We start from the raw sequence: 22,189 nt of genomic DNA, 5'->3' as shown, positions 1-22,189 counted from the left end.
ATCTATAACCAACTAATTAATCGCTATATTTTCATCGGTTTCATAAAGTTGTGATAAATAAGTTTAAAGCGTTGTAGGGCTATGTGTAAAATGTCGGAATTCACGGATAACAAGGGTTAGGAAATAATATTGCAAAATACTGAAGTAAATATTGGAACGTTAACAAATATATATATATTTTTACTAAGAAGGTATTAGCCTAGTATTTCTTAGCCGACTAGCATATTAGCTTCACGACTAACAGGCTAACAGGCAATACAGAAACAAGTAAATGTAATTTTAAATTTGTGGTACAAAAACAAACTCTTTCAATCTGGCTATGTTGGATACATAATACTTAACCTTAGCTGGAAAATATGAACATTTTTCATGTATGAAGTGTTTTCATTTCTATTCCAACTGGGACAGAAAAAGAAAGTTGGTTTAACACATGATTTAAGTGTTTTATTGTGACGTGTTCAGGCTTCCAGGAATCCTGTGAGTTTTCATTAACTAAGGCGGTGGAGGATGTCAGTCAGCACAGCCACACCCAGACTGAGACCCTGAGAGAGAAACAGAAAATTCTGAAAACCTTGCAGGTACACCTCTTCATTTTTCTGATAAAACTTCACTCAAACTGGCTAGCAAAATTATTCATACCCTTGTGAACTTTTCCATATTTTGTAACGATAAATATATTTCATTGGAATTTTATGTGCAAGACCAACACAAAGTGGTATCCAGTTGTGAAGATAGAAAATTATTCATGATTCAAACCATATTTTACAAATGAAAAACTGAAAAGTGCAGTGTGCAAAAGTATTCAGCCCCCCTTTCTCTGAGTGCAATCAATTGCCCTCAGAAGAAGTTGCCACAGAGCAGCTGTATTTGTCCTGAGATCAGATTACCCTCAGGTAGACTCCATTAAATCATTAGCAGCCAGCAGGCAACTTCTGGATGGGTATGAATACTTTTGCGAGCCACTGTATTTCTGTAGTATCTGTAATATCATGCTATTATGATTCGGTGTGTTTCTATTGAAGGCGGCTCTGGCTGACATTGAAAAGAAAACTGCACATGCGGAGCAGCAGCTGAGGTCCAAGTTGAGAGAAATCCACCTGCTGGAGGGAGAGATGGAGCATCTGGAGAGGCAAAGAGTGCTGCTGCAGGACCGCTGTGCCAGCATCAACAGGGAGAACGTAAAGCGGCACATGCTCATACAGGACAAGGAGGAGAACGCCCGATCCACTCTGGAAAAAATCAGCATGTACAGAAACAAGATGAAAGGCCACAGAGATGCAGTCCTGCAGGCTGTGAGCCAAACAGAGGCCCACAGGGAGCTGGAGGAGAACAGGATGCTGGTCTTGAAGTTGAGGCAGGAGAAGGAACAGCTCAAGGAGGATCTGCAAAACCCAAATGGGATAACCCTGCAAACAGCTAAGGTACAAAACATACACAAAATGATTTTAAAGTATTTGGTTTGTGTAAACTTTCTTCTGTCCAGGAGGAAACTGATGCCCTGAAGAAAGAGATCTCTGAGAGAAATATAGCCATTGCTGGAGGAAGAGAACAACTGAAGAAAGAGTTTGAGATTCATGCAAAGTTAAAGAGAGATATCGAGGTACAGCAGAGGACTGAATTATCCCCCCAAAATTAAAACATTTTGTTGATGATTTTCTCTCCTCTAGATCCAAAACAGGCGCTATGAAGCCATCGTCAAACGGCTGCGCTGCCAGCTCAGCAGAGCTCAGGCCGTACACAGGTGAAGCCATCGCCCCAAAGTCATCTATTTCCTCTTTACATGACACAAAATTTTAAAAATGCAATCAAATCGTCTCTTTTTTCAGGCATACTTTGGATGAAATTTTCCACCTGCAGAAGGAGCTGACTGAGCTCAAGGGGCATCAGCATTCTTCACAGGATTGAAGATATTTAAAGTGCAATATTATGTTTGCCTAATCTTGGTTATTTGTTCTGCTGGAGAATACATTTAGGGATTTAAGATACTTGCTACTTATAGAACAGTTTGTTTTTGTTCCTTGTGTTGAGCAGGTGGGGACAACACCCTCCAGTAAATCTTTAGCTAAGGCTTCTTATGTGTTTGACTGTCATATTCTGTGTTTATGCAAACCACCAATGGCCTCAATTTAAGCTTTGCCAAATCCAAACGCTAATCCACTGAGAATTTATTAAATAAAGACACGTTTATCTTGTGTGGATTGCTGTCGACATGAACAGACCCAGATAGCACAGAATGATTGAAACAACATTGAATCAATGTCAGCCAGAAACATTGAATCAACGTTGAACGCTGACATTGAAACAACATTGAAAGTGGTCGGTGACTTGTATGTTGAATCAACGTTAGGGTTTCAACCATAACTGACATTATATCAATGTTGATTCAACCATCATCTGTATGTCAACTTGTATGCATATTTGTGTTGATGGTACATTGAATCAGTTATGAATCAATGTTGATTCTACATTATATCAATGTTGAGTCAACCATCATCTGAACGTGGATCTGCATGCATATTTGTGTTGATTCTACATTGAATCAATGTTGATTCAACACTCATTTGACTGTGGATCTGCATGCATATCTGTGTTGATTCTACATTGAATCAGTTAGGAATCAACGTTCATTCAACCATCAGCTGAACGTGGATCTGCATGCAGATTTGTGTTAATTCTACATTGAATCAATGTTGATTCAACACTCATTTGACTGTGGATGTACATGCAGTTGTTTTTATATTGAATGAAAGCTAAGGATTTATTTTACATCTGATAGGTCTACATCATAACATGCCACTAAAAGTTTCTTTACTGGTGTTAAACACTGTATTATTGGCAGATGATGCGTAAACTGTGTACAAAAGGTTAAAAATGACAACATGGGTTTGATTTAACATTTTATTTAAGAAAAGAGGGACAGATCTTTAAACATATTTGATTCCTTTTTGACTGTCAAAACAACAGTATGTTGTCCACAGAAGAACAGAGTCCATGAAGTTAAGCTTTGTACTGTATGAAGTAGGGAAACAGTACAAGTTGTGGTATCCCCAGTTTGACTCTGGTTGGCGTCACTTTGATTCCTTGCGATGTCTTCCTCTCATTCTGGCGCATAATGGAGCCACTTCTTGACAATTTTGCTGCAGTCCTCAAGAGTCAGCTTTCGGTCAAACTGCAGAGCAACAGCTGAAAAAAATAAAAGTGAGGAAGGTGCCAGTTAGAAATATGATAAACATTTGAAAAGTTCTGAAACACAATGAAAGATTAAACAGTGTACTGGTTACAGGTCTGAGAACAAATACAAACCATATAGTTCCCCATGTACACTCACTGTTAAATTAATATCTTAATCTTTCATTAATATTTATCTTAATGTTTACATATACAACTGCATTTACCCATCAAGCTGCAGTATAGTGTAGGATTTATGATATTGATATTAAATCAATATTTAAAATAAAGGGCTGTTTATCAGAAAACCTAACAATAAAACTCAGGGAGGATCAGGTTTATTTAACACACCAGAGACAAATAAATCGAACAAAAGGTGATTTATAGTGTAGTTGGAAAAATTATAATTTATACAGAATAAACTTCCATCAAATAGCTGGTTCAATCTTCCATCAACTACAAATATTTCCAAATAAGTTGATTAAATTCCTTAAAAAGTGTCTATATGCTAATAAAGATCCCACACAAGTAACAATAGTCCAGTTCAATTTAACCAGTTACCAATCCAAGGATCAACAGACTGAATCAGTCATTAGCAGGTTTAGTTCAGTGTTTCACCTGCCTTACATGTTAAGTGTTTCCCTTCTGCCTCACCTGGATTGAATCTGTGGATGATTAACAACCTTCTGCACTTCTTGATGGCTGCAGACGGTCATGTAATCATCCAACTCAGCTGTTCTGGTACAGAGGCTCATTTAAGCACGACCCTAAGCATATCATAATAAAAAGTTAAAAACAAGTGATTACTATCACAACAATTTAAAGCCCACCTGGACCAGCCAGCCTTACACTTCCTTGTCCACCACATGTTCTCCAAGACCAAACAATAGGCCCCGCCCTATTTTAAAAACTCAAATCCCACAAAATCTCGCAGGATTTCATACTTAGGCCTGGAGTGGTGGGTAGGATGAAAATAATACAAAAGGAGACATGACCTCAATTATTAAAAATATCCGTTTTGCCCCAAAATAACCAGGATTACTATGGGCACAAAACAATGCCCTTATTTTTCAATAAACACATTTAAGATCAAAGTAATATTGAAAAACTTACCATAAAAGTGCTCAGCGGAGAATTCAATTCAGAAGCCGGTAGCAAACAAGCCAGCAGCAAAGTGGCTTTTTGGTTGGGACAAACCACAAGTGTAAAATTGGGGAGGTGGACTGTACAACTCCTAGTACAGACTTGTAGATGTTTTTGTGTCAACACATTATGCACAGTAGTAATATTTACAGACAAGTAAGAAAATGTACAGAAAGGAATCACAACCCACTGTTCTCAACATGTAGTGCTTAATTTGAAACATGATTAACCCCCACCTAGTAATAAAATGTTCTGACCCAGAGCTCAAGGAGGGGGAGGGAAGAAGGAATGAGAGGGGGTAAAGAGGAGAAGGTTGGGAGGAGCGGCTGGGTGGGGGAGGTTTGGGAGGGAGTAGGGGGAGATGAGGAGGTTATGAGGGATGCAACAAACTGCCCAGATTGCACACAACAGTAAATAAACGTTGAATTATAGTTAGAATGGTTGATTTTTGGTTGAGGTCAACAACTGACGGTTGATCAACCATCAAACAACCATCCACCTCCAGCCAAGTAACCAATGTTGAAACTGTGTCATTGAGTCAATGTTGTTTTGTGGTTGAAATCTAATGAATGAAATGCTAATGTCTGATCAACGACTGATCAATGTTGAATCAATGTCAGCTCTTTTGCCACACCCCTTCCCCTCCTCTCCTCCTCATCAGAGCTCTGGGTCAGAGCATTTTATTAGTGAGTGGGGGGTATTACATTCTAAATTAACCTCTGTAAAGGATAGTGGGTGAAGATTCATTTCTGTACATTTTCTTTCTTTTTCATAAAAAAGTCCTACTGACCATTTGTGTGTGATATATTGACACAAAAACATCTACAACTTACTACAAGGAGTAAGGAGTGGAGCAGTCCACCCCCACCATTTACATGAGTGGGATGTCCCAAACACACAGCCACTTCGCTGTTGGCTTGTTGGCAAAAGATGTTAATTCAATGTTGAATTGCCATCATGTGCAATCTGGGCAGGCGCAGAGCTATGGGGGGGGGCTTAAATATCTGATTATAGACTGAGAAAGTCTACCGCCTGTTGAGAAAGGTCTATTTAATGTTAAAGTTACTTTCCCTCAATGGAATATATACTAGTCAGTCCCAGTGACCGTTTCACTCACGGTTTAGCAGATGTGTGTCCTGGGTAAAGATCAACCAAAAAACGCAGACCAACCTCCCCGCCCCTCGCTCAACAGTTTCTGGTAGCGCAGGCGATAAACGTCAGGGGCCTGGTGATTCGTTAGGGGTCCGGTAATTAGCCCCGCCCCCCGGCCCAACGCTGACTTGTTCCGCTAGTGAATCTGGGTACAGAACGGAATCACAACTCAGTGTTGTCAACACATAGTGCTTAAGTTAAAACGTGATTAACCCTCACCTAAAAGGGGTTGTGCTGTGGTGGCGCAGGGGTTAAGCACAAACCACAATCAAGGACTCAGTCCTCAACACAGCTGTCACAGGTTCAATTCCTGACCTTGGCAACCTTTGCTGCATTACCCACTTTCCTGTCAATTAACTATCAAATAAAGGCCACTAGCCAAAACAATCTTTTAAAAAATAAAATGTGAAAAATGAAAAACCCTCACTTAAAATTAAAGTTGTTTCACCCGATTGAGGGGTAGATGGGCCCAGGTGGGGGGAAAGAGGTGTGTGTGTGTGTTTTTGGCGGGTGGAGGGAAGGGGGTTGGGCGTTTGAATGGCAGGCGGTGGTGAGGGGTGCAAAAAACACCTGAACACTTTGATTACTAGTTTTTCCCCAAACCTTATCCTCAAGGCAAACTGACCTGCATGCTTTCAGTTCAGCAAAACCTTGTTAATCAAATGTTAATTAAAATCATGTGTGCTGAATTAGGGAAATGGCTAAAACTTGCAGGGCAGTGTGCCTGGTGCCGGTGCTGAAAAACACTGGATTCGATGTGGCATTTCAATCAATGAATGTTAATTGGCTAGAATTGAATGGTTGTTTGATGGTTGATCCAGCTTCTGTCGTTGACCTGAACCATACATGCAGCCTTTGTGATCATAATTCAACATTAAATTAACATCGTGTGCTATCTGGGTAGTTCTTCCCCAAACCTTGACGTCAATCAAACTGACCTGCGTTTTTTCAGTTCAGCAAAACCCCGTTAATCAGACGTCAATTAATATCATGTGTGTTGAATTAGGGAAATGCCTAAAACTTGTAGGGCCTGGAGGACCAGTGCTGAAACACACTGGATTTGACGCTGACATTTCATTTATTTGATGTCAACCACAAAACAACATTGATTCAATGACACAGTTTCAACATTAGTTAATTGGCTAGAATTGAATGGTTGTTTTATAGTTGATCCACCATCAGTTGTCGACCTCAACCAAACATGCAACCTTTGTGATGACAATTCAACATTGAATTAACATATTTTCCAACAAGCCAACAGCGAAGCAGCTGTGTGTTTGGGACATCCCACTCATGTAAACGGTGGGGGTGGACCGCTCCACTCCTTGTAGTAAGTTGTAGATGTTTTTGTGTCAATATATCACACACACACAGTCAGTGAGAATTGTTATGAACAAGTAAGAAAATGTACAGAAAGTAATCACCACCGACTATCCTCTGCAGTGGTTAATTTAAATGTGATAACCCCCACTCAGTAATAAAATGCTCTGACCCAGAGCGCTGATGAGGAGGAGAGGAGGGGAAGGGGTGCGGCAATACATCTGACATTGATTCAATATTGATCAGATGTTGATCAGACATCAGCATTTCAGTCATTAGATTTCAACCACAAAAAAACATTGATTCAATGACACAGTTTCAACATTGGTTACTTGGCTAGAGGTGGATGGTTGTTTGATGGTTGATCCACCGTCATTTGTCATCTTCAACCAAAAATCAACCATTAATCAGACTTCGGCATTTCAGTGATCAGATTTCAACCACAAAACAACGTTGATTCAATGTCACAGTTTCAACGGTTTGATTGGATGGTTGTTTGATGGTTGATCCACCGTCATTTGTCGACTTCAACCAAAAATCAACGATTCTAACTATTTTTCAACGTTGATTTAACATCATGTGCTATCTGGGGAGTGTGGGATGGGATTTCAGCTCAAATGATGACAGAAAATCAATCCCTGCAGAACAGAGTTTGATGCACAACAAAAGCCATGTGTCCACTGTAGCTGACGGGCAATGAGGTTTTTATTTTGGAGCGCACTGTTCCAGCTCCTGCTCCACTAAGTAGCTTGACGACTGCGAAGTGACAGTTCCACCGTCCCTTGGTCCAGGGTACGACTTCTTTGCCACAGTAATGCAACAATTGCTCGGCATTTTTTTTACAGACTGAAAAAAGAAAATTAAATGTTTAATCAAAAATGGACAGAAAACATTTTAAAACAAGTCAGGATTTATGTAGTCAAAGTTATCTTTTACCATTTAGTTAGTATTTTTAAAAGTGTTTTGCATTTAAGTTTCAATTAGAAATAAAAACAAAGTTACCAAATATGTTGGAAGGTAGCATTTAGGTTGAAATCTAATAACCAAGTTTGCATTTAGCTAGCTAAGTTTGGCATAACTATATAGCATTTTAGTTAACATCCAAAAACAACTTATTTAGCTAAACTGTTGGGACTAAAACCAGAGAGCTATTTGGTATTTTAAAACAACTTAGCATTTTGTATTTAAGTGAGGGTTAATAAATAAATTTAAAAAGAAGTTAGGATTTAAATTAGACTTAAGTTCAGCACTTGAAATTTAGGTTTGCATTTAAATGCAAGTGACTCTTAGGCATATTAAAAAGCATTAAAAACAAAACGAGCTAGTACAATTTGGCATTTGAGTTGGGATTTTAAAAATGGTATTTAGGTAAACATCTAAAAATGCAAGTTAGCATTAAAATGATTGAGTATATAGCATTTAAAAGTATTTTTTTTTATCAATTCACTTAAGATTGTCTTTAAAAATGAATTAACTTAATAAATTAACTTGTTATTCTATTATTCCTTTAGTATTTTGAGTTGCTGTTTTTTTCCCTTTTCTTTTATGATTTCACATTTAAGCTAGTTATTTAAAGACAATTTAGCAGTTTACTCTAAAAATTATTTTGAACTTATTTGTGAGCACCTAACTCCAGAGCAAAGACAGAAGAGCTTGTGAAAACAGTGGATGAAACAGGAAGGGGAGCTTAACACGAGGTGAAAGGCCACTCAGAGATGTAGAAGTAATTTCTACAAGCAACATAACAGTATCATGTGTCAGTGATATTTCTTGCACTTCACAAAATAAATGGCATCACGAGGAAAGGACATTACGTTGACATACTGAAACAACATCTAAGGACAACCAGAAAGGTAAAAGCACAAGGAGGTCTTGAAAATGGACAATAGTTTAAATCCTTTAAAATGAAGTGATATTCTGCCAGCTGGCATTCTGTTGTGTTTGCAGTACCATACCTTGACTGAGCTCCTTTTAACATCCAGCCTGACAGTCCCTGGATTTGCAGTGTTGACACTGCTCTGCCATGGGCCTCCTCTCAAACTACCATAAACAACAATCGTCTAGTATAAATAGAAACAAACTGCAAGTGAATTCAGTTTGTTCTCTTTGAATAGTACAAGCACATGCCTTCACGCTTCCACCCACAGTCTCATTTGTCCATGCACGAACCATGAAGGACTATTTTTACTCCTCGTTGACACAAATTAAATGAACATGGTGACAAAAGTAAGTGAGATGGTAAATGTTCCCATGCAATGAGGAGCAGGGAGTTCCTTGACTCCATTTACATAATCCCACTCCCATGACACATTTGTCATAAGACATTTTGATTAGTGTGATCTTTGTTTGAGCCAGAAAGTGTTTAGGCATGCCAGGACACTCAGAGGTGCTTAAACACTGTAACAGAACAACACAAAAAGCAACCAATGGGCCATATTTGTTGTTTGTGACAATGAGGCACATACAGGATAGAGACACAGTATCATCATTTTAAAAAGGCATGGCTCATATGTTTACAATGAAACATGAAACATTTTGAAATTGATCCCCTCTGGGATCTGGTTTCAAAAATGGTCCTTTCTGGTCTCCCAAAATGCCAGATCCAAGTGGAGGCACAGCCTAAGCGATAAAAAAAACGTTTGTGGATACACCTGTGTTACGACCCCCCCAAGCACCCCCTTCGTGAGGAGGAGGGGAATAACACAACAACCACAAAAACCTCATACAAACTGTGGGGGAGAAAGGGACGGTCAGGTGGTGCCAAATCAAAGAAAAATAATAAAACAAAACAGGGCCTGACTACCGTCTGTGCTAAAGAAACAAAAGAGAAAACAAAAACTCTGCCTATCTAATCTAACAAAAGTTTCCACCAAAACTTTACATGGATGGCACCATAGACATTAATACGTAGATATGTAACTGCATCCGCCATATTGAATGTGGCCTATGTGCCAGTAAGGTAATACAAGTGAATGGACCGAACTTTATAAAGTACCGTTTTACAAAGTATTTTAAGTTAATTCCTGTCATTGACACATTTTCTCACACACATTAATATTTTTGGCAATCAAAGAAATGACTAAAGAGACCATTTCTAACTTTTGATGTGATTATTTAATTGTTTTGGGGCATTTCTGAATAAAGAGCACAATGTTTTTGTTTGATAGAAATGATTCTGATCATTTTTATATTGAAATTGATAAACAGACACACATTTACAGTGTTTTATTAAAGAATATAATTCCATAATTAAATAATACATTTAGCATTTCAAGACAAGACACACATAATTTTCCTGCATTTATTTTTTATACCTTATTGAGAAATGACTTGATTTATAAATCAGTCATTGTCAAACATTAAACTACATATTTTTCTTACTTTTTTCCAAAGAATAAATATTTATTACAGTATGTCAACTCTGCTATTGACAGCAAAGAGTGAAAATAATCCTAACAGTAAATTATTTTTATTTTATTACATAAGCTACATTAATACACTAATACTTCAGATTGAGATATTTAAAAATACACAAAAAGTGAAAGAATAAAACATTTATTTATTATACTGGGAACACTGGTCACAGGCTTCAGTCTGCTGGTCACACTGGGAGAACTCAATGACTTCTGAGACGTCCTGGTTCACAGACTAAAGCCAAGGATAAAAGAGAAATTATCCAAAAGTGTAATAGAAAATACATACGATATGTTTCGTATGTTTCTTTCACATTCAGAAAAATACATTTTCAGCATGTTGGGCTCTGACTCGTAGCATCTTTATAACTAAATACCGACATGGTGAAGCTGAGCTGGAAAATAGACTGAAGAACAGCAGCTCCAGCTCTGATCCTGACTGATCTTCCCTCACTAAATCCTCTGGTTTCTAATGAACTTCTCCTTTAACAGCGGTTTTTCATCAGCTCTCTCATTAGAAAACAGTATGAAAACGTTAGCTGCTAAGCTAACAATCAGCGGTTATTTCCTATGTAGTTTAATTAAACTACACAGGAAATATTTTCCGGTTGCTTAGAAGCGAATTTTCGGCTGCAAAGTCAAGTAATTCTGATCTTTCATCCTTACCTGGGGAAGGTAATGAGAATGAATCCAGATTTGTTTCGTAAAACGGTTGAAACAAGTCCACACAGCACAGGACTTAAGGACTTTAGATGAGTCTGTGCATCAGACTTAAGGACTTTAGATGAGTCTGTACATAGATCACATAACTGGTGTTATGTGATCTATGTTCCTGGTTTTAGTAAGAACCCGAGCAGGAGTTCTCACTAAACTTTCACCCAATTACTCTAAATCAGTGTAAATTTGTTTTAGTAGACTGGAGCAATGAGGTACGCTCACTTTTAATTCATTTTGACCCATTTTATTATTTTTTAGGCAATTTTATATTTAAAAAATATATTTCCTATTTTCTCTTCACCTCCATAGGCTGCCACCTTATCATGATGAAAGTGTTTGAGTGTTGAAGTGACTCTAGGAGTTATGTTGTCAGGGGTTTCATACCCCTTATAGGGTTACCCAATGCTAGAGGTGATGAACCAGACAAAGAGTAGCCCAAAGAGCACAATCAATGGATACAGTGTCCCCTCACCTGGACGCAGGTCACCAGGGCTCCACCCTGGAGCCGGGCCTGGAGTTGGTTCTCCGTGGCAGCATCTGGTGCCAAAACACATGGAGTCTGGCCAGGCTCAGCCCGAAGTGGGTTCACCTTCCCATGGGCTCACCAACTGTGGGCCAAAAGGGCTGGGTGCAATGTGGGATGTTAGAAGGCCGAGGGAGGGAACCTTGGCCATCTGACCCTGGGCGATAGACTTTTCATGGGCATCACCTCTCTGGTGGGAGCCTGAGCTGGTGTGTGAGGTTGAGAGGTTCTAACTAGAAATAGTCTCATCTCATCGCATGACCCGAGATGAGAGCCATGCGCTAATTAATGGAACATTTATAAACAATCTGATATGTAGTGAGATAATGTAATGTTTCAGTTGTTGGCTGTGTTTCTATGACTTTGTATTTTTGTGTTTTTATGGTGTAAAGCTCTTTGAAATGCCTTGTTGTTGAAATGTGATATATAAATAAAATTTGATTAGATTTTTGGATTTGGGTGTTTTCTGTCCGAGGCCACGTTCTGCACAACCGGGGTTCTGAAGGGATCCATTTTGGTGGCCTTGGGATCACACCTCTGCTTTTGGCAGATGATGTGGCCCTACTGGCTTCATCAGGTCGTGATCTACAGCTTTACTGGAGCAGTATGCAGATGAGTGTGAAGCGGCCGGGAGGAGGATCAGTACCTCCAGATTCAAGGCCATGGTCTTGAGCTGGCCTTGAATCTGACCCTTATTTGGGTGAGGGAAGATTGTCCTGACCCAAGAGGAGGAGTTTAAGCATCTTAGGATCTTGTTCACTGTTGGAGTTCATTCATTTCTGTCTCTGTTCACCACCCATGTCCGTTAACCAGTTTCAGGACCCGACCAGAACCACTCATCATAAATGACCTTGAGAAATAATGAGATTTGGTTATATATAAAAACAAGCTTTAATGCTAAAAGATGATCAAATTCCACAAGCCATACTTATCATCCAAATGGAACTTCATGCTTCTGATGTTACATTCACCGTCCAGCGTTGGGCCAAGTGAGGCAAAGATTGTAGCAAGTTTAGCTTTTTATTCATCTCTGCAATCTGTACCCTCCCTAAGCGGTACTCTAATCAGTTTCAGTCTGTTTACATGTCAGCAGTCACATATAAACATGGTTATGTATGCTGCAGCGTGTTAAGAGGGTAAAAGAGATGGAGGAAAATACAGAATCCATAACATCAAGAATGAGGGCCAAATGGACAGGAGATCAATAGAAGGATTGGTGCAGTAAAGTGGGCGTTGTACCAGTCTGTCGTGGTGAAGAGAGCTGGATCGAAAAGCAAAGGTCTCGATTTGCCAGTCGATCTATGTCCCTACCTTCATCGATGGCATAGGCTTAAAGGTCTTGACTGAAAGAACAAAATCACAAACTAACGGCCAAAATTAGTTTTTTCCATAAGGTGTCTGGGCTCTCCCTTAGTGATAGAATGAGAAGCTCAGTCATGGCTGGGGAGACGGAAGTCTGGGCCTCTGCTGACCCTGCAACCTGACTGCAGACAAGGGGAAGATGATTGATTGATTTTTCTTCAATAGCTTATGGGTCATAAGACCCATAAGTTAATTGGGTCTTATTAACTCAAAATCAATGTGAAATTATTCTACTAGACAGGATAGGTGGTGCAAACTCATTTTTATTCCATTTAGCCCTTTTTATTCCTTTTCAGTCGGTCACATGAAATTTAAGATATTAAACACCAATCATATTTTTTTAATTTGTAAATTTAAATGATGTAAAAAATGGATAAATATCTAAAATGGGGAAAAATGAGGGTGCCTAATCTCTAATAATTACTACAACAATTTCAAAGTGGTTTTGAATCAATAGAACACATGTCTTGAAAGCTATTGCAAAAACATACTAAATTTTAACAAATGAAATTGCTAAAACATAAAAAAATGTTAAAATAGGAAACAAATGACTGTGCCTAATCTATACAGACTAATAGAACAATTTCAAAGTGATTTTGAATCAATAGGTCACATGACCTGGAAGCTATTGAAGAAAAACCCTCAATTTTGACGAAAAAAATTCATAAAAAATGATAAATGGCTAAAAATGGAAATCAAATGTCTGTGCCTCATCTAAAGAGACTAGTATAATTATTTCAAAGTGATTTTGAGTCATTAGGTCACATGACCTGGAAGCTATTGAAGAAAAACCCTCAATTTTGATGAAAAAAATTCATAAAAAATGGAAAATGGCTAAAAATGGAAAACAAATGACTGTGCCTCATCTAAAGAGACTAGTAGAATTATTTCAAAGAGATTTTGAGTCAATAGGTCACATGACCTGGAAGCTATTGAATAAAAACCCTCAATTTTGATGAAAGAAATTAATAAAATATTGAAAATTATTTAAAATGGAAATCAAATGTCTGTGCCTCATCTAAAGAGACTAGTATAATTATTTCAAAGTGATTTTGAGTCAATAGGTCACATGACCTGGAAGCTATTGATGAAAACCACTCAATTTTGAAGAAAAAAATTCATAAAAAATGGAAAATGGCTAAAAATGGAAATCAAATATCTGTGCCTCAATTAAAGGGACTATTAAAATTATTTCAAAGTGATTTTGAGTCAATAGGTCACATGACCTGGAAGCTATTGAGGAAAAACCCTCAATTTTGACGAAAAAAATTAATAAAAAATGGAAAATGATTTAAAATGGAAATCAAATGTCTGTGCCTCATCTAAAGAGACTAGTATAATTATTTCAAAGTGATTTTGAGTCATTAGGTCAAATGACCTGGAAGCTATTGAAGAAAACATTATATTTCTTTGACAGGAATGTTAGGTTCAGTAATTTGTTGATAGTCCCTAAGTGAACCTTCGGGCGCTGCGGCCGGGAGCGATAGAGAACCGCTGGCCGAGAGTAGCGTTCCGAAATCGGATCAACTTTCAGCTAAACGTCGGTTACTCCGCGGAGCTCGGGCCGGGAGCGATGGAGAACCGCTGGCCGACATTAGCGTTCATAAATCGGATAAACCTTGAGGTAAACGCCGCTCACTCCGCGGAGCTCGAATATCGAATATCCAACTTGAAACTAACTTCACCAACTTCCTGTCATCATGGAAAAATAATATATAATAATAAAACCATTTATATTGCTATTTTCACCCTGTGGTTTGTGCTATAAAGTACCTATTTTTTACTTAGCTTAACCAATTCTGATGATTTGTTTTTCAAAATCGCTGGATTTTCGCATTTTCCCATTCAAATGCATTTGAAGCAGGAGATCATAACTAAAGGAAGACCAACACAGGAGCTGAAAGTTTTGCTTCGAGACAGTTTGATGATTCTCAAACGGAGTAGAAAAGACATGCCGAGGATAGACTTGGCTTTGGATGAACGGATATTTTTGTGCAGAATTAGCGGTGGATGGATTTCATTGATACATAAAGGTAAGACACCAATAAGATGGTTTTTTTTATGAAATGTGCGTTTTTTGGGATACAGTTTGTATGTCTAAATAATTCAGTAAAGTAGAAGCGGTAGATGATCTACCACAGCAATTATGTATTAATTAAACATTAAGCCTAAAACGTACTACAACAACAGACTGAATGTTCTGTGTGCAAAATTCTTGAATGTTTTTTGGTGTTAAATCCTATAACATGAAGTGACATTGTTGTCAGTTGCTATGGCAACGAGTCTGCGTAGCTTAACGAATACAGATAATTTTGCTGTGGATCATAGCACGAAATCAATACCTACATTTCTAAGTTTTACTGAGTTAACGCGGCTATGGATGACATGTAAAAGATTTCTCTTTTTGCCCTCCAGCGTTATGCGCGAAATTTCCGTAGGTCCAATAACATGCATGGTGTCTAAGTCATAAGTCAGTGCCTCACCAGCAATGAACCTCACCGCACCCACATATATATATATATATATATATATATATATATATATATATATATATATATATATATATTATTCACTATTAATCATTATTTATTTGTGCTATTATTAATCTTTATTTATTAGTGTTTGTATAGTTATAGAAATATATATTGATATTACTAAATTATTTATTAAATAAATTATGAACGGCTGTGTGCTTTGTAATATGCTCTTCATACATCGATATCAGAATATTCCATTCCTATTCTATTGTTGTAGCCACTAAGCATATTTAAATATGATGAACTATGTATTAAAAACATACTTAAAAAATACAGTTGTTTATAAATGTTGCTTTGATAGATGTTTGAATATGGTTTCCAGTAACAAAAAGTGTGTTATGATCGATTAAATGCGCTGATACGTCATTGTGCTGCTAAACACATAACGCTGAGTGGAGTGGTGTACCGCTCCAAGATGGCCGCCCTAAATCTCGTCAGCGACAATAGGCGAGAGCGGTCCATGAGGCATCTATCCTTATATTATGTCTATGGTGGCACCCACCTATTTACCTAATGTATCTAACAGAAAAACACCTACGTGATGACATGTACAGGGTACCCCAAACTAGTGATGGGCTATCTGAAGCCAGGTTTCGAGGCTTGTACCGAGTAAAAAAGGGGCGTGGCCGATGAAGCCCCGCTTCGAGGCTTGTGTTCATAGACATAATATAAGGTATGGTACATAATACCCTTATATTATGTCTATGCTTGTGTTGTCTTGCTGAAAACCACGTGACTGGCAACATCGCATGGGTCACGTGACTGCTTCATTTTGCGTGTCGATTTTCAAAATAAAAGCGCAATGAGCCTTGCTGTGTCATGGGTTGTCCATTTGGTCAAGCATCAGAGGAGGATATTTGTCTTCAGTGGCCAAATAAAATGAACACTGACCAACATATTCGATGTGTATTGATGGCACTCATGAAAATGTATTGTTTTTTACTGGTTTTCTCAATTGTAGATTATGTTGTTTTTTTAATAACTATATTTTTGTGATTTTATGATGTAAATCTCTTTGAACTACATTGTTGCTGAAACGTGCTACACAAATAAACTTGATTGTCTGAATTGGAGCCAGGAAGAGGAAAATCTGACATCTGGGAATACTTTGATCTCAAAGTAAAATAAAATTGTTCTTAGATAACAATAATTAACCCTCCACCTCCCAATTTGTCACCTTCTGCGAAGTTCCATTATTATTTGTAGTCTGATTAGCAAAGATATATCAGTCTTGCACAGCAGAAATAGATTTAATCTTGTTGCAGAACTAAAATTCAACATGTAGCCAAATATGAGGGATCAGAGCCAATTAGAAATCCAAGAAAAAGTGAACGCCAACAGACACTGCACTCTGAAGACATTAAAACATCGATTGTCTTTATTGTCAAATCCGTCTATGACATAAAAGAAAACCTAACAACCACGAACGTTAAACATAAACCAGGATTAGAAATAATTGTAATAATTAAAACATATGACAATTAAATATGGTTTCATTGATTATCCTGTTACTAAACATGAGTTTGATGAAAACTTTGTGACAATATTGCATTTAGTAATTTTTGGAAGTACGATCCAACTGAGTGACAAGACTGTTACAGTTTCACCAGCAGATGTCACTATAGTGCAATGAATGAAGCATCGAGTAACGAACCTTTTTGCAAAGCAAAGGGTTGGAAAGGTTCATTGCTTCATGAGGCTTCATTTACCCATCACTACCCCAAACGTACCTCGCCCTCTAACTCCCACCACAAACCTTCACACAAAGAGCAACAGGACATATGTCAGGTGACAGAGCCAGTCAGGCAGATCTCCCCAGCTGGGCTGCTTATATACAGCCTCCCTGGATGCTGATTGGGCCATGGTTGATGAGGATCAATCAGGGGAGATTGACACCAGCTTTCCCTAGTACCTGTGAAGAGACAAAGGGGGAGGGGAAAGAGAAACAAACAGCCTGGCAGGCATGTAACAACCTGAAATTGTCAGGTCAGAATTTTCACAACAGAGGCGTGTTCGTTGTCCAGATTAATACAAAACACAAAACATTTAGGGTTCCCTGAAACACTATTTTAATGTTGAGTTGGCTGAGGCACAAACTGTTAAAAGTAATCCCATTTAAAACAAACAAAACATCCCGTATTTTGTGTATGATTAGGGGTGTGTGTGAGTAAAAGCAAAACACTCCAGGTCTGGTCTTCTAGTAATAAATTCTTTGAATCTGTGAAGTGAAGTACTTTCCTGCTGAGAACAGTTAAGGAAAACTGTAGGAGGATGTTTTTAATTTGCTGTTTCCATTGAAGGATTTCAGTTTGGTTTATGACTTTATCGTCAAGGTAAATGTAATCTTAGCCTTCTGGCGTGTTGGTAAACAGAAACATTACCTGGAAGTTATAACTTAAAACATGACTACAGATAAGTTTGTCATGTAAATGAAAAGGCCTAACGCTATATTTGTTCATAAACATAGTGTTTATGAACAAGACAGTCAAATTGTGTTGTCATGCTTTCATTATGATCATTCACACTGGGGGTGTTTCCCACTGCAAAAACGTCAGATAACAGAAAAAATTAAATACTTTATTCAGGCAGTAACTTTGGTCCATAGTATTTAGTTTGAAGGATAACATGTTTTCCTGAAAGTAACCCTCCTCTCACATATTTTGTGGAAGATGTAGGAAGATGGGGGTATCGGACACCTGGATTGTCTTTTACTGATTCACTGCGTTCGTAACCCCAAATTAAGATCTATTTGTGAATTCCTGGCACAAGCCTTGTTCCCAGAAGGTATAAGACACTGCAAGGTCTTCCTGTTTGTCATGTACCCTGTTTATGGTTTACATGGACAGGATTTGAGGTTGTAGTGGGGGTGAAGGGTCTATTGTCCATGGAGTTGATTGTCTCCAAGTGTGAGAACCTGGGTTCTCAAACAGAAAAAGTTTGACAGGTCCCTTTGGGTCAAGGTTCTGACTCTTCCTCAAGTAAAGGAGTTTGAGTATCTTTGTGTCTTGTTCATGAGTTATAACAAGATGGATAGAAGGACTGAGGGAAGGTCTGAAAAGTGCCAGATGCTGCTCTGTTGTGATGAGGAAACACCTGAGGCACAAGCAGATCATTTGATGAACAGCTTAATCAACATTCCAAGCCTCACCTTTGGTCAGAAGATATACATCATGAATGATAGAATGACATCCTGAACTAATGTGTATTCAGGTGTCTGAATGCGGCCATTGAGATGGTGTGAAGACCTCCATCATCCAGTGTTAAGTTAGTAGAACTCTATCTCTTCTGCTTTAAGTTAGGGCAGTCTAGACAACAGTAAGCACAGTAAGCCTCATGGAAACCTCCCAAGGGAGGTTTGTCCAGACATAGCACCCTGGGAAGAAACCCCAGGGCAGACCCAAAACTCTGGGAGGGACCGACATATGCCTGTGACTTGATTTAGGATAAGGATAGGACAATGGATAAATGGATGGTATTGTTCATTTCCAAAATAGTACCTAGTAAGTGGTGGCCTTCTCCCCTGAGCTGTTGTAAACAAGCACCAGATGAATGTAACATGGCATCTGATTGCTGCATTGTTTTCTCTTCTAGGAAAAAAATTAATTGTTTCAGCTGAATATCTCAATTTCCACGTAAACCTGCATTTCCCCTCTGACCTGAACTGCTCAACTGTGGCTTTAAAAGCCTTTAAAAATGTCCAGGCAACACCTGACAGTCAGTGTCAGTGTGGCTTTACCAGGGAGCAAAAAGTTTATTTACCATACTTTGTTTGGAAAAGAAAGTCCTGTTCAGAAAGCAGTAATCCTGATTGATGAGTGCTGGGAAGTGTGGGGTGACATGATCTTGCAGGGTGGAGAAATTAAAAAGAGAAACCTATGTTACCTCTGCAGGTGTATAATTGCTCCCACTGGACCTTGTTAAACAATGTTTGAATCAACTTTATTTTGTCTGCACACGTTGGTATAGGGTCAGATGTTAAGAATGAACAATCAGCAGGTGACTAAACATTTAAACGAGCCCAGTGGGTGAAGATTGTCTGGGGTTTCAACCATAACTGACATTATATCAATGTTGATTCAACCATCATCTATATGTCAACTTACATGCATATTTGTGTTGATATTACATTGAATCACTTAGGAATCAACGTTGATTCAATCATCTGAACGTGGATCTGCATGCGTATTTGTGTTTATTCTACATTGAATCAGTTAGGAATCAACGTTGATTCAACATCATCTGAATGTGAATCTACATGCAGATTTGGGTTGATTTTATATTGAATGAAAGGTAAGGATTTATGTACATTTTTAGGTCTGATAGGTCTATATCATAACATGCCACTAAAGGTTTCTTCACTGGTGTTAAACACACTATTTTATTGGCAGATCATGGGTAAACTGTGTGCAAAAGCTTAAAAATGACAACATGGGTTTGATATAACATTTTATGTAAGAAAAGAGGGACAGATCTTTAAACATATTTGACTCCTTTTTGACTGTCAAAACAACAGTCTGCTGTCCACAGAAGAACAGAGTCCATGAGGTTAAGCTTTGTACAACCCCTGGCAAAAAGTATGGAATCACCAGTCTTGGATGAGCACTCATTCAGACATTTCATGCTGTAAAACAAACTCAGATCAAAAACATGATACAATATTAAGGTCGTTCCAAAGTGCAACTTGTTGGCTTTCAGGAACACTCAAAGAAATGAAGAGAAAATATTGTGGAAGTCAGTGAATGATACTTTTATTGACCAAACACAGGGAAATAAATATGGAATCACTCAATTCTGAGGAAAAAAGTATGGAATCATGAAAAACGCATAAACAAAAGACCATTCAAAATACATCACTAGTATTTAGTTGCACCACCTTTGGCTTTTATAACAGCTTTCAGTCTTTGAGGCATGGACTTGATGAGTGACAAACAGTATTCTGCATCAATTTGGTGCCAACTCTCTTTGATAGCAGTTGCCAGATCAGCTTTGCTGGTTGGACCCTTCTTGTGGACCATTTTTTTCAATCTCCACCACAGGTTTTCAATTGGGTTGAGATCTGGACTATTTGCAGGCCATGACATCGACTGAATGTGTCTTTCTTCAAGGAATGCCTTCACTGTTTTTGCCCGATGGCACGATGCATTGTCATCTTGGAAAATTATTTCATCATCACCAAACATCTGTTCAATTGAAGGGATGAGAAAACTGTCCAAAATGTCAATGTAAACTTGTGCATTGATAGAAGAATTAACCACAGTCATCTCCCCAGTGCCTTTGCCTGACATGCAGCCCCATATCATCAAGGACTGTGGAAATTTGGTTGTTTTCTTCAGGCAGGCCTCTTCATAAATCTCACTGGAACGGCACCAAACAAAAGTTCCAGCATCATCACCTTGTCCAATGCAGATTCTTGACTCATCACTGAAGACAACTTTCATCCAGTCATCCACAGTCCATGATTGCCTCTCCTTAGCCCATTGGAGTCTCGTTCTTTTATGTTTAGGTGTCAATGCTGGTTTTCGTTTAGCTTTCCTGTATTGAAATCCCATCTCCTTTAGGCGATTTCTTACGGTTCGGTCACATACATTGACTCCAACTTCCTCCCATTTATGCTTCATCTGTTTAGTTGTACTTTTTCGGTTTTCAAGACAAATGGCCTTAAGTTGTTTGTCTTGACGCTTTGATGTCTTTCTTGGTCTACCAGTACGCTTGGCTTTAACAACCATTCCATGCTGTTTGTATTTGGTCCATATCTTGGATACAGCTGACTGTGAACAGCCCACATCTTTAGCAACCATGCGTGACGGGTTACCTTCTTCAAGAAGTTTCACAATCCTCTCTTTTGTTTCAAGGGACATTTCTCTTGTTGGAGCCATGGTTCTCACCACTCCACTTCGTCCAGCAGCCCTCCAAGGTGTCATGACTGCAGGTGTTTTGAACTGCACACTAACGGGCACATCTAATCTGGGGCAGGTGTCCATTTAGGGAAAGGAAATAGACTGGGTGTGTCCTTTTTTTTCTACCTCCAATTTGAGTGATTCCACACTTTTTTCCTCAGAATTGAGTGATTCCATATTTATTTCCCTGTGCTTGGTCAATAAAAGTATCATTCACTGACTTCCACAATATTTTCTCTTCATTTCTTTGAGTGTTCCTGAAAGCCAACAAGTTGCACTTTGGAACGACCTTAATATTGTATCATGTTTTTGATCTGAGTTTGTTTTACAGCATGAAATGTCTGAATGAGTGCTCATCCAAGACTGGTGATTCCATACTTTTTGCCAGGGGTTGTACTGTATGAACTAGGGAAAAAGTACAAGTTGCGGTAACCCCAGTTTGACTCTGGTTGGCGTCACTTTGATTCCTTGCGATGTCTTCCTCTTGTTCTGGCGTGTAATGAAGCCACGTCTTGACAGTTTTGCTGCCGTCCTCAAGAGTCAGCTTTTGGTCAAACTGCAGAGCAACGGCTGAAAAACAAAAATAAAAGTGAAGAAGGTGCCGGTTAGAAAGATGATAAACATTTTAAAAGTTCTGGAAGACATTGAAATATTAAACAGTGTACTGGTTACAGGTCTGAGAACAAATACAAACCATATAGTTCCCTATGTACACTCACTGTTAAATTAATATTTATCTTAATCTTTCATTAATATTTATCTTAATGTTTACATATACAACTACATTTACCCATCAAGCTGCAGTATAGTGTAGGATTTATTAATATTAAAGGCTCAAAGACGTGACGTCCAATTTTTTTGTCCGGCTCTACTTTTTACAGTTAAAAAAAGGTTTAAACTCATAAAAAGAAACCATAAATATGTAATATGTCTCCCACATAAACACTTTATTGAACC

At 38.4% G+C, this 22,189-nt stretch overlaps 1 protein-coding gene and 2 long non-coding RNA genes across 4 annotated transcripts; 1 reads left to right on the top strand and 2 right to left on the bottom strand.

Moving 5' to 3' along the window:
* Positions 1 to 40: 40 nt before the first annotated feature.
* Positions 41 to 2,192, top strand: ccdc122 (coiled-coil domain containing 122). The gene is made up of 5 exons (XM_088015282.1): positions 41 to 578; positions 1,023 to 1,421; positions 1,484 to 1,600; positions 1,668 to 1,741; positions 1,827 to 2,192. The coding sequence occupies exons 2-5, from the start codon at positions 1,113 to 1,115 to the stop codon at positions 1,903 to 1,905; spliced, it is 579 nt and encodes a 192-aa protein (XP_087871408.1). The 5' UTR covers positions 41 to 578; positions 1,023 to 1,112; the 3' UTR covers positions 1,906 to 2,192.
* A 692-nt stretch (positions 2,193 to 2,884) lies between these two features.
* Positions 2,885 to 4,440, bottom strand: LOC148160840 (uncharacterized). Of its 2 annotated transcripts, XR_015766005.1 has the most exons (3): positions 4,282 to 4,440; positions 3,823 to 3,935; positions 2,885 to 3,183 (listed from the first exon to the last, which is right to left on the bottom strand). It is a non-coding gene; the product is annotated as an uncharacterized LOC148160840 (long non-coding RNA). The 2 variants fall into 2 exon arrangements; XR_015766004.1 differs by lacking the exon at positions 4,282 to 4,440 and having other exon boundaries at positions 3,823 to 4,252.
* A 5,882-nt stretch (positions 4,441 to 10,322) lies between these two features.
* LOC148160839 (uncharacterized) lies at positions 10,323 to 10,957 on the bottom strand. Its single transcript, XR_015762400.1, has 2 exons — positions 10,863 to 10,957; positions 10,323 to 10,431 (listed from the first exon to the last, which is right to left on the bottom strand). It is a non-coding gene; the product is annotated as an uncharacterized LOC148160839 (long non-coding RNA).
* Between the last annotated feature and the right edge of the window lie 11,232 nt (positions 10,958 to 22,189).

The sequence above is a fragment of the Poecilia mexicana genome, unplaced genomic scaffold (assembly GCF_051168715.1).
Source record: "Poecilia mexicana isolate PSO_F unplaced genomic scaffold, ASM5116871v1 scaffold_2, whole genome shotgun sequence".
NCBI lineage: Eukaryota > Metazoa > Chordata > Actinopteri > Cyprinodontiformes > Poeciliidae > Poecilia > Poecilia mexicana.
This window is presented reverse-complemented; position numbering and strand designations above follow the sequence as displayed.